This window comes from Populus trichocarpa, chromosome 4 (genome assembly GCF_000002775.5).
Source record: "Populus trichocarpa isolate Nisqually-1 chromosome 4, P.trichocarpa_v4.1, whole genome shotgun sequence".
NCBI lineage: Eukaryota > Viridiplantae > Streptophyta > Magnoliopsida > Malpighiales > Salicaceae > Populus > Populus trichocarpa.
The window spans coordinates 9,421,617-9,434,059 of NC_037288.2; the positions used below are offsets into that span (position 1 = coordinate 9,421,617).

The following is a 12,443-nucleotide window of genomic DNA, read 5'->3' on the forward strand; positions in this document are numbered from 1 at the left end:
TACTTATATCTTTCCATTTAGTTATAAGTTCTTGAGTTAAGGTGTAAGAACATTACTCAATTATTTTAGAGTTTCCCCCCCTCTTATTTTCCCAAACCATGAGGTAACACTCAGCCAAGAAAATGATATTAGTCTTACCTCATATTCTTAACAATCCTAGTAAAGGTTTTAGTGGTTTGTTCTTCTTCTCCTTTTCAGTTTTCTTCCTTTCTTCTTTCTGTCTGTTCCAGCCGGCTCTGTAGGCTCTTCCTTCATCTATATTTTTGGTTTTCTCTTATTTTTCTATCTCATCTCTCACTCAACACTCAAGAAAGTTGGCATGCAAGCTGGTTGGGTTCAGTTTTCTTCTTGGGAGGGAGTGTGTGCTACATCAATGGCTGCTTTTGGTTTTGGGGAGAGGTTTAAGCTCCTTCTTCTTTCATGTTTTCGGTTACTTCTCTTTTCCTTTAACTCTCCCTTCTTCTCAAACGTTCAAGGGAGGCACATGCAGTTGAGTTGTTAGGTTTTTTTTTGGGAAAGAGAGAGGTTGTTCCAGTCAGCTGCAGCTGGTTTTGGGGGAGAAAAAAAGGTCACTTTTTTTTCCTCTCCCGCATTTGTTTCCTTTAGTTCTTTCCTAGCATAAGTCAACTTAATACTATCTTTTTGTTGGGATTTACATTCTCTCCTCTTAATATAAATTTCATCCTCAAAATTAAAGGGACTTGTATTTTATAATTGACTGTTTGAATAGTTCGAGATACTTCTTTCTCATTTCATACTCCCTTTCCCAAGTTTCATCTTCTATTTGAGCACTCCGCCATAAGACTCTGATGATGGAGATCTTCTTATTCTGTAGCTCTTTCACTCCCCAATCTAGAATCCTTGTGGGCCTCACTTTAAGCATTAAGTCTTCTTTGACCTCTACCGGAACTTGGGGTAGAGCTTGAGTGAGATCCACGTCGGCCTTTCATAGCAAAGAGACATGGAACACATCATGGACCTTGGTTAACTGCAGGGCCAAGTCTACTTTATAGGCTACTGACCCAATTCACTGCAAGATTTTAAAGGGTTTGATGTAGTGGGGAGCTAGCTTTCCTTTCAATATGAACCTCAACATGTTTTTCCACGGGGCTACCTTCAGGAATACTTGGTCTCCTACACCGAACTTGAGGGGTCTCCTCCTCACATTAGCATACTTCTTCCGTCTGTCCCGTGTGGCTTTTATTCAATCCTTGATGGTTCTCACTTTCCCTATGGTGACCTGAACTAATTCCTCGTCGTACAACTTTTTATCCTCGATTTCTTCCTAACATAAAGGAGTCCTGCACCTCCTACCATACAAGGTTTCGTATAGGGCCATCCCTATTGTGGCTTGGTGACTATTGTTGTATGTGAACTCCACTAGTGCTATATGCTCTTTCTAGTTTCCTCCAAACTCTAAGACATATGCCCTTAATAGGTCTTCCAAAACTTAGTTTACTCTTTCCGATTGACCATCGGTTTGGAGGTGAAACACAGTGTTCATATCCAATTTTGTCCTCAAGGCGTGTTGTATGCTCAGCTAAAGTCGGTAGGTGAACTTAGGGTCTCGATATGAGACAATGGATACTGAATCCTATGAAGCCGCACTACCTTATTTATGTAAATCTTGGCAAGCTTGTTCACCGAGTCCGTCATCTTTATTGGCAGGAATAACACAGATTTCATCAAACGATCTAAGATGACCCATATTGCATCATTCCCTTTCTTTCCTTTAGGAAATCCCGACACAAAATCCATGGTGATCATCTCCTACTTCGATTCTGGGATTTGTAGTGGTTGTAATAGTGATGCTGGCCTTTGATGTTCTACCTTAACTTGTTGACATATACCACACTTTAACATATATTCGGCTACTTCTCTCTTCATGTTAGGTCATTAGTAGTGATGTTTCAGGTCTCGATATATCTTGATGCTGCTGGGATGCATGGTGAATTTGGACTTGTGTGCTTCTCGCAAAACCATCTGTTTAACCATCTCGTCATCAGGCACATACAAACGTTGTCCCATCATCAATGTTCCATCATCTGCTACTTGAAATGGTGTTTCTATCCCGGCCTCCATTTTCTTCCTAATCTTGGACCCTTCAATATCATTGGATTGGGCTCGCAATATTTGTTCCCAATACGTTGGTCACACTATTAGCTGAGCTAATAGTTCTCCTCCTGAGTTAATACCCAATTCTGCACCTATCTCTTTCAATTCCGCTAGCTATTGTTCCTCCCATAGTGTTGGCTTACTCAGAGTTGCTTTATTTTTGTGTCTGAGGGCATTAGCCACCACGTTTGCCTTTCCAGAATGGTATTTTATGGTGCAGTCATAGTTTTTAATTAGTTCTATCCACCTTATTTGCCGCATATTCAACTTCTTTTGCGTCATCAAATACTTCAAACTTTTATGATTTGTAAAAATTTAGGTTTAAGACCCGTACAGGTAGTGTCTCCATATTCTCAAGGTGAATACCACAACGACTAACTCTAGGTCATGCACAAGATAATTCTCTTCATGAGTCTTTAATTATCTCGATGCATAGGCGATCACCTTTCCATGTTGCATTAAGACGCACCCAACCCTTTCCTCGAGGCATCATTATAAACCACAAAACTTTCGGTTCCTGAGGGAAGTGTTAACATTGGGGCGGTGGTGAGCCTCCTCTTTAACTCTTGGAAGCTTTCCTCACATTCCTTCGACCACCCACTTTTTATCTTTCTTAGTTAACTGTGTCAAAGGGGTTACAATCAGGGAAAGCCCTTTAATGAATCTTCTGTAATATCTTGCACTGAAGTCGATCTCTCCCACTTCAAGACTGCTTTGATCTTCTAGGGGTCTACCAATACACCTTTGGTAGAAATGACATGCCCTAGAAATGTTATCATTTCCAGCTAGAACTCATATTTACTTAGCTTCACATATAACTTGTGATTCCTTAGGGTCTGCAAGACTTGTCTTAAATGTTTTTCATGTTCCTCAAATGAGTTTAAGTAAACTAGTATGTCATTAATAAATACTACCATAAATTTATCAAGGTACGATTGGAAGACCCGGTTCATTAAGTCCATGAAAAGGGACGGAGCATTAGTCAACCCAAATGGTAATACCAAAAACTCGTAGTGCCCGTAATGAGTTCGAAATACGGTCTTTGGAACATCCGATTCCTTAATCTTTATTTGATAATATCCTGACCTCAAATCTATCTTTAAGAATACTCTGCTCCCTTCAATTGGTCAAATAGGTCATCTATCCGTGACAATGAGTACTTATTTTTCATTGTTATCTTGTTTAACTAACTATAGTCAATATAAAGTCTATGAGTTCCATCCTTCTTTTTCACAAATAGGACTGGTGCCCCCCCATGGTGAATTACTAGGCCGTATAAATCCCTTGTCTAGTAATTCCTGCGGTTGAGTCTTTAACTCATTCAATTTTGTCGGAGCCATTCGATATGGCGGTTGGGCTATGGGTGGTACCTCTGAAAAAGTATTTATGGACACTTCTACCTTTCATTTTAGGGGTAGTCCCGACAGTTCTTTTAGAAACACATCAGGAAATTCCTTTACTATATGGATATTCTTCAACTGCGGACTTTCTCCATTAGAGTTTAAGATGTATGCGAGGTATCCCATACATCCTTTTCTCAGTAGCTTCCTAGCAGTTACAACCGATTCCAAGTTGATTTGGTTGGGAGTCCTTTCTTCTTCATAGACTATCCTCTCACCCCAGGTATTTGGAACATAATGGTTTTTGTATATCAATTTATCTGGGCTTTGTACCTACTTAGTCAATCCTTGCCTAAGATAACATCAAAATCATGTAATTCTAAGGGTATCAAATCTACTTTTATTTCATACCCAGTTAGACTAACCCCCACTCCCACATACATACTATTTGTTTCTACCCTATTTCCCATCGGAGTTCCAATTATGAACCCTTTTTCTATTACTTTCACCCCTTTCTATTTTGGTGACAATTCTCCTAGCAATAAATGAGTGGGTGACACTCGGATCAAACAACACATGTACATTAAAGTTATTCATCAGTAGCGTACTTGCCACCACATTGGATGCAACCCTAACTTCTTCTTGTGTCAGATGAAAGACCCTTTCTAGGGTTCGTTCATTCTGTGTCATTGGCCTTCCTCGCCTGGAGTTTGCCCCAGATTGAGAAGATCTCACCAGATTATTCACTGTGACTGACTATTGGTGGCTCTGACTCGGCTATCTAAAGCTCTATGTCTATTTAGTATTCCTATTGGGGTACTCCTTATTATAATGGCTTCTTTCACTGCAGTAATGACATCCTTGCCCTAGATATTGACAGTTTCTCCATCTATGACCCTCCCCTCTGCATACAAAACATCACTTAGGTGAAACAGAGTAGTCTCCAGGGTGTCTTTGTTTGCACTTCGTACAATGAGGGTAGTTCATATTCTTCCAGTCACTGGTCCCTCTTGAAGGGTTTGCCCTTGAGTGAGTCTGTCCACCAATCATTCTTCCACTTGGCTGTTGGTGGAATGACACTAATAATGCTCCTTTCTTCCTATATTGCTCAAACATTCCACTCTTTCCCTTCTTCAAAAGTAGTGGTCTGCTAGCAAAATAATCCCTATCTCTTTTTTTGCCTGTTCCTTGATGCCCATGTGACTCTCTCCAATATAAGCTTATAAAGCCATGCTGCCTTAAATTGGTTCTTTCACCGTTTTAAATCGTAAAGCAATCAATCCTTGTCTCAATTCTTGCCAAAACCCAACTCTTAGCTTCATAATCATATGCTTTTCGGTTGGGACGTAGTATGGGGCAAATAATGAGAGATCATTGAATCTTCTTTCATACTCTAACACTAACATCACACCCTGTCTCAATGCTAGAAACTCTTGCTCTTTCACCTTGCGATGGTACCTGGAATAGAATTGGTTCTTAAACTCCGACTTAAAGTCACTTCAAGTAAGTGTTTCAGTTGCACGGCTTAGCTGAACAGTTTCCTACCATGTCATGGCCCGATCAGACAATTACCGAGTGACACAATTTACCTGCAAGCCCTCGAGTATGTTAATCTGGATCATAGTCTTCTTCACTTTCCTGATCCACCTCTTTACTATCTCAGCATCTTGCTCCCCCATATACGGTTCACAACTCATTTCCCTCATACTTTTGACCAACCGTATAAGTAACACCATGCCGTCTGTGGTCATGACAATCCCTGGGTGGCTTGCGGAACCTGTGTGGCTAGAATTGTTTGAGTTGTAGAGCTAGCCATGCCTTCCATCATCGCCTTAACTATTTAGACTAGGAGTCCCGAATTTGCATCAGACAAGGGCACCCTCGTTGGAACGGTCGAGAGGTGTGCCTATGTTCTTTCTTGCTGTCCCACCACCGCTAGGGGTATCTCTTCCGTCTAATTTGGTACTCATTCTTCTTGAGCTTCCGCGGTTCTTCCCTGCAAGGGTTCAAATGATCTTATTGGAGCATGAGAAACAATATTATCTAATGTATCCTCATCTTGCCAGTCTTGGGCATTTTGGCCTCTACTCCTCTCTATGAAGGGTGGCTCAGTTCGCGTCCCCGATCGAGTGCGCACCATCCTGAAATAGATCACAACAACATTATTATCATCAATCCTTAGGATCCAAACTAGGTGCTCTAATACCAACTGTAATATCCCAAAAATTCAAAGCTGAAATTGATGGTAATTGTTTTTATGCCATCACGTTATTGATGATTCTCATAACAGTATTCCGAAGTTTAACAAGATAGGATTCATTCACTGGCATAGTACATTAACCATATGATTTCATAATATAACATCACAATAAAGAGAATACTATATATATATGTATGTATGTATATATATCCATAACATTTTATTTACACGTTCATACATCCATATCCGTGTTCTATTGTAGTTATCAGTACAAGTCTTTTCAAAAGTGTCGAAGGATCATTTCATGACTAGTATATTTTTACATAAAATCCATAATATCTAAAGCATGAGATTACATAGAATATATCAAAACATGTGGACTCGTGAAATGGAATTCCTACGAACCTTGTTGGTTGATGTCCCTCTTACAATACAAAGATAAATACAAGCATTATGAACAATTTATAACATAAAGATAAATAACTAAGGAAATATTAATATTACTTTTCATTTATAGCCTAAAAGAGTATAATCCTTTCATTACTCCTTATAGACGTAATACGACCCTTATTCTTTCATCAACTACCAAAGCTAATTATAATATTCAGACTCGGTCATCCGTCTCGGATGTCATTAACCAAAACTAATCATCAAACTCAACCCGGTCATCACTCTAGGATGGCATTACCTGAAACTAATCGTAATGCTCTTTCCGGCCATCCTTCTAGGATGCCATTAGCGAAAGTAATCATCAACACAACCTGATCATCCTTTTAGGATGCCATTAGCCGAAACTAATCATAATACTCATTCAACATTCCATAATAGTTTAGTATTCATCACAACACAATAATAGATCTTTTGTAATGAATTAATTCACTTTGGAGAATTAACGTTATGCTAGAAAGGAGTGGAAGCCACCTACCTGTTTCTCCCATTGAGTGCCCTTGTCCGGTCGAATGTCTAATCTCGGTTGTACCACCTGACATATCAAATGATCATAATTAGCACACTCGCATCAAGCAACCACATAACCATCATCATACATATCCCAAGAATACACATGTTCACATTCAAGTGTTCCGCACAGTATACAAACACACAATGAACATCATCATATGAAGACACTTCTCTTTATTTTAAACACAGGCACTCACGTACGTCCTAGCGTTTAATTCTTGAGTTTCGTAGTGCATTAAATTGGACCGACTATGAAATCTTCACAAACATTAAATCATTTCTGATATGGAATTTGTCAACGAACTAAGCTGCTGTTGTAGCAAAAAGTTGTCAGCGAAAACCAGGTCGCTGGTGACACATAAATCATCAGTGGAAACTGGATCGCCGATGACACATAAATTGTCAGCAGAAGCTCGGTCGTTGGTGACGCAGAATCGTCAGCAAAACTGGTTCATGGCTGACCATGAAACTCAACATTCGTCAGTGACAATTGGGTCGCTTGTAACACAAAATCGTCAGTGATACTGGTTTACGACTAACACATGAGACTTAGAATTTGTCAGCGATGACTAGGTCATTGGTAATACAGAATTGTCAACGAAATTGGTTTATGGCTGATGCATGGAACTCAAAATTCATTAGCGGCAACTAGGTCACTAGTAACACATAATCGTCAGCGAAACTGGTTTACGACTAGCGCATGGGACTCAAAATTCATCAACAACGACAGGGTTGCTGGTAACACAAAATCATCAACGAAAACTGGTTTACAGATGACGCATGGAACTTTGAATTCATCAGCGATGATTGGGTCGCTGGTAATACAGAATCGTTAGCGAAACTGGTTTACAATTGACATATGGGACTCAGAATTTATCAACAAAAACTGAGTCATTGCCGACCCAGAATTCATTAACGCAACTAAATTCCACAGCTGATGCATAGAATCGTCAGCAAATACAATCTACCGTTGACTAAAACATTGTCAATGAGAACTGAGTCGCTGCCGACCCAGAATTCATCAACGAATCTATGTCGCTGTTGATTCAAAAATAGGCAGCGACGATTGAGTCTTTTTTGGTTTCACTCTTTCCCTCAGTTAAACATAAGGTTTACATTAAGCTTTCCCTCTTTATAACATACTTCAACCTAGTTGGACATAGACCGTTACCAAATCACATCTAATTTATCATAAGATTCTCTAGCAATACACAACCAAGTTTCAACATGTATGTCATATAAAGGTTCTTTTAACCATCACTTCAAGACTGAAACCTAATATTGCCACAACCATGCTTTCTATGTTTTCAATTCTATCATACCAAGTTCATCAACACAAACTAATAGTCAATTCACATTACACTAGGTTTTGATTTTTATCCTATGTCTTGTACCTTTAAAGGTGTTCATCATGCAAGGTTTCCTTCATGGTTTCTCTCTATTTCCTTTGGCCAGACATTGCTGTCTATTCTTCCCAAATTTAAACATGCAATTCATCATTTTTATCACGAGTACATTCACAACCCCATGCTACAATTACACCTTCATTCACATGGTTTATCCATGTAAATTCATTAATCACGTAACAAAATCAAAGCATTAGCAAAGTATGGTTTCTTTTTCAGCTCCAGCATGCCTCTAAAGGCCTAACAACATCACAATTCTGCACATACCATTACTCCATTTCACTTTCACACAAGTTCTTCTATCATACATGCAAAATCAAGACATTAATGTAAGTATGCTTTCTGTTTTGGTTCAAGTATATTCCTAGGAGTTTAACAAGATTATCATTCATGCATTATTTCATTTCATAATCTGCTCATTTCTTCACTTGGTCGGCCCTCCCCTAGATTCATACATTCAAAATCATTCATGTTTCCTTTGTAAAAGGGTTTGCACATGTGTGCTTTCATCCTTTATTTTACTTAGATCTTTCCATTTAGGTATAAGTTCACGAGTTAAGGTGCAAGAACATTACTCTCCTATTTTAGAGTTTTCCCCCATTTTCTTTGCCCAAACCATGAGGTAACACTCAACAAAAAATAAAATAAAAATGATATTAGTCCTGCCTCACGTTTTAACAATCCTAGTGAAGGTTTTGGTGGTTTGTTCTTCTTCTCCCTTTCGATTTTCTTCCTTTCTTCTTTATGTCTGTTCCAATCGATTCTCTAGGCTCTTCCTTCTTTTATGTTTTTGGTTTTCTCTTCTTTTTCTAACTCACCTCTCATTCAACACTTAAGGAAGTTGGCATGCAAGCTGGTTGGGTTTAGTTTTCTACTTGGGAAAGAGTGTGTGCTGCAGTAATGGCTATTGCCGATTCTGGGGAAAGGTCTAGGCTCTTTCTTCTTTCATGTTTTTGGTTACTTCTCTTTTCCTCTAACTCTCCCTTCTTCTCAAACATTAAAGGCAGGCACATGCAGCTGGGTTGTTAGGTTTTTCTTTGGGAAAGAGAGAGGTTGTTCCAGCCAGCTGCAGTCGGTTTTGGGGGAGAGGAAAGGTCACCTCTTTTCCTCTCCTGCATTTATACCCCTCTTAATTGAGATGAGGGTGTTTAGGTGCTGGTCATGGTTGTTCTTATCCCTCTTTTGGGTTATCTTAGGGCTGGATTCCACCCCACAATTTTCACCTAGGATAGGCCGGCTTTCCTCCCTCACTTTCCACCTACAGCACGTCGGTTTGTTTCCTTTAGTTCTTTCCTAGCATAGGCTGACTTAATATTATCTTTTTGTTAGGTTTTACAATCCCAGTCTCATGACCCGAGTAACGAGTTTGACAAGTTAATCCGGGTTGAATCATCCCATATTACCCAGGTTACATATCTGTCATGCTAACTCAGGCTGGATTGGGCCAGTAATTTTTGTCCATTTTTATTCAATTTCATCATTTCATATTTAATTGACTGAAAATTGAACTATATTGTTTTTCTTCTTTTGAAAAAAAAGGTTTTTTTCTTCAAAGTTATTGTATTTTTTTCTAACAAATTTTGATCCACTTACTATTGTTGCCTATTTTCTTATCATCTAATTAAAATAAAATGAACTTATTTGATCTAGTTCGATTTATAATCCGAGTCGTAGATTTTTGTTTAAAATATTTATGACATCTAAACATTATTTTTTTAAGAAAAGAATAATGCCATGTCTAGTGCTTTAATCTTAAAGTGTTGGTTGAGTTAAAGTAATTATTTTTGTGTGGGTAGACACACGAGACAATTACTCTAAATTTTATAATTTATTGATATGAAATAATTGTAAATTTCTTATTCTCAACTTGAATGATTAGCTTATGGCTTGATCGAAAGTCTTTAACTAATTTTGTATCCATAAATTGATTTAATATCCCGTTTAATCTCTAAATAGAAAAACACAAATGGTGTTTGTGGCTTAAGGCAACAAGGGCAAGCTCTAATTAAAGGAGGTGGGGTGGAAATACATGAGGTTACCTTCTTACTTTCAGCAGTGAATTTGTTTGATCACATAATTTAAAGGAGGTGGGGTGATTAAATGATTAAAGTAATCATTTAATCATCCCGTTTAATCTCTAAATAGTCTCACTGACTCTTGTTTAAATTATTACTTTCGTATAATTTAATTGATAGACGATCTTCATATATATCCTCAGATCAGTCTCTAATGTTGTTCTAATCATAATCAATCACTTTATTAAATAGAGCAACACATCTCCAAAAAGGGCTCTCAATGGGCCATTCTATATGCAGAGGTTGATTAGACAAGCAGTAAGGCAACTAAAGAGAGTTGATTAGATGGACTTAAAAACTATATAGTTTCTAATATACAGCTAAGAATTTGTGATAAAAAAATTTATTTTTTCTATAATTTTAAATTTGAGTCTTGTAGTTGTTAATATAATGATCATTGGAGGCTTATATGGTCGTTAACTTTAGAGTTCGTGGAATTAGTTAAAGTGCACGCAAGCTGGGTCGGACACCTACGTTAATAAATAAAAAAAAAGTGGTTGGGACTCGGAAAATGTGTTTTGAACTTTATTAAATTGTTTGAGTTTTATTTGTATCTCTGAGTATACTGGATTACGTTGTAATATTTTTTATATAATTTAATTTAAATTTTAATTAAATTGTAAATCAAATAGAAGGTTTCAAAGTTTAAGATGGAATTTAATAATAATATTAAATAGTTTATCATGAATTAAAATTCAAAAAGATTTTAATTCAAGCTGAACGTAACACGCATAAAAGCTCCACAAAAATAATATTTGTTCACGTTTATTCTATAATATAATGTGATTGAAAGTTTTTTTTATTAGAATTAATAAATTAAAAATAGTTAGAAGTGTAAGTTGAAGCCAGTCCAATATTTATCCAATTCAATATATAATTTAAATGTGTTTGGAAGTGATGGTTATTATTATTTTTTAAAGTATTTTTTATTTAAAAATTTATTAAAATAATATTTTTTTATTTTTAAAAAATTAATTTTAATATTAGTGGATCAAAATGATCTAAAAAACTAAAACAATATTAATTTAAAATAAAAATATTTAAAATATTTAAAAAATATAAAAATAAACAGGAATAAGTAACCCCAAACCATGTTCCGCCACAGAAGCGGTCAAAACTTAGCACATAAAAAAATCTAACGCCCTGGTCTGAGGGCCCCAAAATCTCAACCTCAATAACAGCTTGACACTTGTTAGTCTAAGTAATTTACACATTTCAGCCATCACTCCACGTAGCATTTTACGTGTCAAGCATTGGCCTGGTTTTAATCACTATAAATTAAGGCAACCATGGCTGCTGTTTATTACCAAAAGTTGTGTGTTTTTAATCTTTCAAGTGTTTTAGCTTTCAATTCATTTTTGTTCTCTCAATCTTTCAAAGAAATCAATAACCAAAAATGGCTGACAACACCCAGAAGATGAGCTACCAAGCTGGTGAGACCAAAGGCCAAGCTCAGGTTAACTAGCTTATGAATTTCTTTCTCGATTTCGCTTTTGTTTTTATATATAAATTAATGTGTAATGGTCTATAGCATATCGATTTTGTTTGTTTCAGGAGAAGGCCAGCAACTTGATGGACAGAGCTGACAATGCTGCTCAATCTGCAAAGGAATCAGTGCAAGAGGTTCACATATTTTTGTTCAATCTCTCTTGTTCTGTACTTTTTTAGAGAATTCATTCTCACCACAATGGCACAATGGATTGTGCATAAGATTTAAGAATGACAATAAACCAAAAAGAAAAGGCAAAAAAGAGTGAGGAGCACTCATGAATAAAATTCGCAACACTCTAAGTGTTAATAATTAGTTGTATATTTTGGCACGGATATTCTTAGCGAGTGAGTTTGCAGTAGTGTTTTCTTTTATTTTAATTTTGATAGTTCCTTCTTTGTGTAGGCTGGTCAGCAGGTGAGGGCTAAGACACAGGAAGCTGTTGAAGGAGTAAAGAATGCAACTGGCATGAACAAGTGAAGCTGGATCGATGGAGTCCAATGATCGTCTGCTGCATGAAATTTAGAAATTAAATGCAATATTAACAGGAAGCTGTTTTTGTTTTTTTTTTTTGGTTTCTGTCTTTCCTTTTGTATAAAGAAGAGAGCTCTCTGATCTGCAGTTCTCTCGTAAGTTTGTAGGCACATGCATGTTTTGCCCTCATTAGAAATTTGTTACTTTAAGGCTCATTTATTTACTGAAAAGTAATTTTTTTTTGAAAAGTGAATTTGAAAATAAATCCGGAAAAAGTGAATTATTTTCTGATATTTGGTAGTGTAATAAAAAATAAGTTGGAAAACACTTTCTAGTGTTTGGTTATGTCATGGAAAATGAGCTGGAAAATAACTTATTAATGTT

At 36.9% G+C, this 12,443-nt stretch overlaps 1 protein-coding gene across 1 annotated transcript; it reads left to right on the forward strand.

The window, feature by feature from the left end:
* The first annotated feature begins 11,384 nt into the window (after positions 1 to 11,384).
* On the forward strand, positions 11,385 to 12,352 carry LOC7468382 (stress-induced protein KIN1). Its single transcript, XM_002305264.4, has 3 exons — positions 11,385 to 11,552; positions 11,651 to 11,719; positions 11,991 to 12,352. The coding sequence occupies exons 1-3, from the start codon at positions 11,493 to 11,495 to the stop codon at positions 12,063 to 12,065; spliced, it is 204 nt and encodes a 67-aa protein (XP_002305300.2). The 5' UTR covers positions 11,385 to 11,492; the 3' UTR covers positions 12,066 to 12,352.
* The last annotated feature ends 91 nt before the right edge of the window (positions 12,353 to 12,443 follow it).